We start from the raw sequence: 6000 nt of genomic DNA, 5'->3' as shown, positions 1-6000 counted from the left end.
GTGACGCGGCCTCCACCTCTCAGTTCCCCTCCCACCTCGCCCTTCCTCCCGCCTCAGCCTCCCAGCCCGTCCGGGCCGCGCCGCCATTTTGTGTGAATTTCTGACTGCGGCGGGGGCCAGGCAGCCGGGGCACCGCGGGCAGGCAGACAGACGGACAGTCAGCCCGTCTCCGCGGCCCGTTTCCTCTCCTTAAAATCTCCCCTTTTATCCCTCTGCTCGTTTCCTCTTCCCCTCGCTTGCTCCATTGCGCGCGGCCCGCGCTAATTACACCCAACCACCCACCAGTGTCCGTGTCCCCCGGGTGTCCCGCTCCCGGGCCCGCGGGGGTGTGTGTGTGTGCGGGGGGCGGGGGGGCGGCTCTCGCCCGGATGAGGGCCCCGCGCCCGTGAGCGAGTGACCCCCAGGGGCGTGCTGCGGAGAAAGCAGGCGGCGAGCGGCCGGCCTAGGCCGCGCGGCCTACGCGGAGGTCGGCGCAGAGGTGATTCCGAAACCGAAAAAATATATGCCCATTCCTATGAGGAGCCCTGAGAGCTGAAGTGTGCCCCTCCCGCCACGCCCAAGCAGTCCTTCTCGGTGCATTAACACCCCCTCCCCCCCAAAGGAACTATGGAGGCCGCGCCCGGGACCCCCCCGCTTCGCCGTTATCAGAGTCGCCGCTGCCGCCAACGCCGCTGCCGCTGTCACTTCGCCTCCTCCGTGTTCCCCCGACGCCTGCCCGGCCACCCCGCACCTCCTCCACCACCGCCTCCCGCTCCCTGACGACAGGTCAGGCCCCCGGCCCGGCCGGGGCGGCGTCCCCGGGGGGAGGAAGAGGAGGTGGAGGAAGGGGGGCGGCCGCCATGTTGGGCCGGGCGGCGGCGGCGGCGGCGGAGGCGGAGGAGGAAGGGCGGGGTCGGTGGGTGTCTCTCGCTCGCTCGCTCTTTCTCGCTTGCTTTCTCTCCTGGCCTCATGCGTTCACCCCCCCTCGCGGCGCTCGCCCGCTCTCCCTCGCTCTCGCTCTGTCTTTTTTGGGCGCCATGCTGAGGGGAAGGTGAGGAGGCGCCCCCCGGACCCCCCGCGCCCGCCCTGGGGAGGGGGCGCCAGGGGGGGCCGCGGAGGCCCGCGGGGGTCCTGGCTGCCCCTGCGCCCGGAGCTGGCAGTCATGGGCCCGCCTGCCCGTCGCCTGGCTTCGGGGACGGGGATGGGGGAGGGGCCCCCGGACCCTTTTTCGGGGGATCTCGAGCAGCAGCCCCGCTCTTAGGGGTTTGGAGTTGGGGGGTCCCCCAGTCCCCGGCAGTATCCTTTCTCCTGGGGGAGGTCTTCCCTAGTCTACTTGGAGAGGTTTCTTAGCTTACTTAGGAGGCAGAAAGTGGGGGTTCGTTTAGTCCTTTCTCCATCCTCCTACGGGGGTCCTTTGGGTAGGGGTCTCTTTTATGTTTTTTTTTTTTTTTTTTCTGGGCGGGAGGTATTTCCTAGCTATTCCGTAGAGGGCAAAAAAGGTGGGGGAATCTCTAGCCCTTTTGATGGAAGCCCCTGCCTCTTTTTGGGGAGAAGACCCTCATGTTTTTCCTTTAAAAGAGGGGTCTTCTCGCTTTTCATAGGTAGGTGATGCGGGCTTTTTGCGGGGACGGGAGAGATTTGGTTCCCCTGCCTTGGAGGAGAGAGGAAGTTGGTCCCCTTTCTAGGGTTCCCTCCTCTTTCGGGCTAAAGTGGGGCACCATCCCTTCCGGGAGAGAAAACGAGGTTCTCCTGTGCTTTGGCAGGGGGTGAAAGGGAGCGCCCCCTTCTCGTTTATTAAGTGCGAAATGGGCTCGCCCCACGCCCTTCTCTGGAGGGCGATATAGGGGCCAGCCCCACGCGTTTCAGGGCGAGGTTGGGGCCCCGTTTCCCCTGGTCCATCACAAGGTTGGGGTGCAGGATTCACCCACTCTTTCCTGCTAGGGCAGGGGAAGAGGTAGCTAGGGAGTAGATTTAGAAATGGAAGGAGGGTTTCAGCCGGCAGGAAAGTGAATCTTGGGGGAGTGGGGGTGGGGCGGGGAAAAGGACACTCTGGACAGAGGGGCTGCCTGGGTCGCAGCCGGGCTGGGGAGTTGCTGAGGACCCTCTAGACAGGGGTCTTAGTTAGGGGTTCCCTGCCAGGCACCACGGCCCCTTCTCCCCACTCCCACCTCCCCTTCTCCCTTTCTCCTTCACAGACCATACTTTGCCTTTTAAAAGAAATGCCACCCACATTCAGAGACACAAGTGCAGCAGTTTGGTGAGCTTTTACAAAAATTTTTTTTTTTTTTTTTTTTTTGGTTCTGTTTTGTTCTAATTAAATGTATCGTCCTGGGAATCGCAGCCCATCGCAGCCTGACTCCAGTTCAAGGAAATAAACAGATTAGCAAAGGTCTGTTCGCTAAGCCCACGTTGGGGCTTTCGGGCCCCCTCTTGGGGGCAGGTGCATTACTCAAAGGTGCTTACACGCTTTATTCGACCTCTAAGGAGTTCTCTTATGTCAGAAGTGTATGTCTTACAATGGGTTGGGATGGTAAGTAGCCTCTTTTATTGAGTAATTCAATTATCTCCCTCTTTTTGTCCCTTTCCTGCCTGCCTTCCTCCTCGCCTTTAGACCAAAGTGATGCTTGAGTAAATTTATATGTTCAAATCAGGATTCTAACCCTGTTGAACCCTTTTAGACTTGCACATCCTTTTGATGTTTAATTTTTAAAATTTGATGTACACAGTTTTCTCCAAAAAAAGTGTGTTACTGTAACATGACAAAAACCTAGGTAAAAGGCCCATATGTTTTCAAGCCCTTGGTATCCCTCTTGTCATTTCAATCCAATGCTTTGTCTCCAGCCTTCATCTTTGAAGAAACTGGATCCTTCAAGTCCATTTGCAGGAGACAAGGTTACCGAATTTGGTTTATGCTACTTGCATTCAAGTTAATGTTCTCCCTCCCTCCAGCCCCCTCTCCCTCAAAAGATTGTGGTTCAAGTAGATCCAATTTTCTCATTTTACTCCAATGTCTCTTACGGTGATGGACGTTTAAATTAAGCAAGTCATTTGTAAAGTACTGTTTAAGCACCAAATCTGTAAAGTGTGTCAAGCCCCAAGCTCCTCTCCCTGTCTCCCCTGTTCCTTTGTTCGAAAGCACATGCCTTACTGTGAAAAGTTGTTGCAAACGTGTTACACGCCCAGTCATGGTGGAGAGAACACTTCCTTCGGCCCCGAGTGCCCCCTCTCCTACACGTACAAGGAAAAAACAGCAACAGAAATGACTTGCAGAACCAAACACTGTACTTCTGATGTGTTTTACAAGCATAAGTTCTCCTGTTAAAAGACAAAACACGTTGAAGTTCCGTTTTCCCTCTTGCCCACTTTTGGTCCCCTGACATACTTTGTTAGAGAAAGCTTTTTAACACACAGCCCACTTCTCCAAAAGATCCTGTTTCCTTTTTTCCATTCTTAGGAGAAGAAAAAAGTTCACTCACATTCAGATGAGGAAACGTGTAAATTGCAATTCAGTGGGCCACTTGTTCTTCCTCTCAATGTGTTCACAACTGCTGGGAAGTGGTGATCTTAGGTATGTAAAATCAATTGTGGGAGGAAGAAGTGTCCGCACAGTACAGTATCCTGCAAAAAATGTCTGAAGCACAAACTGAACACACTGTCCAGTGCTCAGGGTCAACTGAAATGAATTGCATTTAAAGTTTCCCCTCCTTTTGTGAAATTCCAAGTGCAGAAACTGGATGCTAACAGTGAACCAAATTTTAAGAGCTACTAAGACGTAAAAGGATGCTTATTTAACTTTACTTTTAAAATGAAATGTTAAGGAAATGAGATTTTTTTTTTTTAATAGGTGAAAATTTGAGCATTTATTGAATTTAAAAGTATTTCCCTAAACATTTAAAAAGCGCTCAGACACATCAACACAAGGGTTTATTATTTTTTCATTCTCGAATCTATCAAATCCAAGAAACCCCAGTAATTATGTCAAACTATTTTGGTAGCCTTTGTTTTTGAAATGTCACAGTACTGCCTTTTTTTCCTCCCCCAAACTGATGTACCAGTATTAGTTAAAATTCAAATTAATGGATGTTGCAAAAGAAAAAAAAAAAAGGGTGTCACTCAGAATCCCTGATTTAACAGCAACTCTTATACACTTGTAACCTTTAAAATTTTTATATTCTCTGGGGAGAGGTTTTTTCTGAAAGCAAAAATCTCCCAGTAGAAACAAAATCAGTAGTGATCAGGAAAACAGATATTCAGGTCCTAAAACTCCTTTTTCTTACTCAAATTTGCTCCCTCAAAAGGGCTTTCTAATTCAGTCTGTCCTATCTCCCAGGTGGTGTTGCGATTGGCTCTGAAAGTTTAAATTTTTGGTTGTTGACAGGCCAGAAATTTTTTACATAGAGCTATTTTTTGAAAGTCACAGTGGTGGCTTTCCTTCGCTAGAAAGGTCAGTCCCAAGGGAAAATTGTATTGCACCTGTAGAAATGAAGGCTTTCCCAGCTCTTGACTACCTGGCAAGTTGGAGATGAATGGTTGACTTTGAATTTTTATGTTTCTGTCCAGTTGAATGGAGACAGTTTCAACGGGGCTGGGCTGGTTCAGTAGTTTTACCATTTAATAATGCCTCGACCTCTGCTTTGTCTTAGATCTTTTCCCTTCCCTGATAGGAGAGAATCGGATGTCTCAGGGTTGCCCTGTTTGTTCACTTCTGTCATGTTTTTGTGGCTCTCGGGTCCCAGAACCATCTCGTCTAGACCAGGTCCAGGCACAGTCCATACCTCTACAGCGAAAATCACCAGCGAAGCCATTTCTGAGCCTCTCTGGATAGCTTTAGGTCGAATCTAATTTTTGTCCCTGTGGATGGTATCTTCTAGTCCTGAATGACTGGTTCTGACCCAGGTTAGGAGGCTGAGTGACAGAAGAATTTAGAGCAAATAGTAGTTGAAATGGCTGAGTTTCTAAATGAGCAAAGCGCTTGCTTGTACCTTGGCAACAGAACTGACACAATAGGAGAGAGGAGGATGGCTTCAGAGACTCGTCGATGTTTAGCAAGCCGATTCACGGACTCGGCAGCGGTCTGCTCGGAGTGGAGGGAATCCTGTCAGAATGAATGGTTTGAGGCTGGTTTCATAATTAATACCTAATGGAAAGAGCGGAAAAGCTGCCTCTTTGTTCGGGTGGCATGTAAAGTTCATTTGGATAAGTTAAGGAAAAACGTTTGGGGGGAGCTAGAATTATGGATTTGGCTTTCCACATTTATCACCCTAGTCTTTGCCACAGACCTCTCTCGCTTTTGGTAGTTCGTGAAGGTGCAGTCTTGAAGACGTCGTGTGAGGTTTTTTCGTCGATTTAGTAACGATATGAGGTTACGTGGACAGTTTTTAAAAAAATTCCTGACTCAGTTGATGACAAAATGAAGGCATGGTGGGTATAGACGTCGTTGCTTCCTACTGCTGAAGTAATTCCGTAGCAGAACAGGTTATTTGCTTGGAGCATAGTTCGCTTCTCCCAGCCACGTTGCTCCGGATTTTTCTCATGCGGATTTCTTTGTCATTTCATGTGTATGTGAACTGGTGACTCAGCTCCCTATTTGGAAGGCAAGTGGCGACATCCTGAATATCAGAGGGGGTGTGGCAACAGGATGTGAAGGAACACTGTGGGCTTTGAAGGCAGATAAGCTTGTGCTCAGGTTCGGCCCTGCCTGCATTGTGCAGCGGGCATGGATGATAACGCCCACTCGTCGTCATTGTGGTCAAAAGGACATAAGCAGGACACCCACACAGCGCCTGGTGTCCAGTGAGTCTTGCTTGCTTCATCTCTCTGCCATCCCTACTGGAGGGTAATGCTGAACAACACTTGAACTGTGCTGTGTAAATAGAAGTACGAATGACACCCGTGCTTGTGAAGGAGCTCAGTTTATCTTTCACTTCCTAGGGTTCTGGTCAGCTTGTTCAGTTGCAAGGAGCCGACTGGGGTGGAACCTGAGTGGAAGCCATCTTAGGCATTTCCTGCTTGCTCAGTGTC

The 6000-nt window shown here is 50.6% G+C and overlaps 1 protein-coding gene across 1 annotated transcript in view; it reads left to right on the top strand.

The window, feature by feature from the left end:
* The first annotated feature begins 901 nt into the window (after positions 1-901).
* ZC3H4 (zinc finger CCCH-type containing 4) overlaps positions 902-6000 on the top strand; it is a 38564-nt gene continuing 33465 nt past the window's right edge. Inside the window, 3 exon segments of the mRNA XM_039881667.1 lie at positions 902-1030; positions 2175-2236; positions 3434-3547. Coding sequence (XP_039737601.1) covers positions 2199-2236; positions 3434-3547 — 152 coding nt within the window. The 5' untranslated portion in view covers positions 902-1030; positions 2175-2198.

This window comes from Pteropus medius, unplaced genomic scaffold (genome assembly GCF_902729225.1).
Source record: "Pteropus medius unplaced genomic scaffold, Ma_sr-lr_union100, whole genome shotgun sequence".
Classification (NCBI taxonomy): Eukaryota; Metazoa; Chordata; class Mammalia; order Chiroptera; family Pteropodidae; genus Pteropus; species Pteropus medius.
This window is presented reverse-complemented; position numbering and strand designations above follow the sequence as displayed.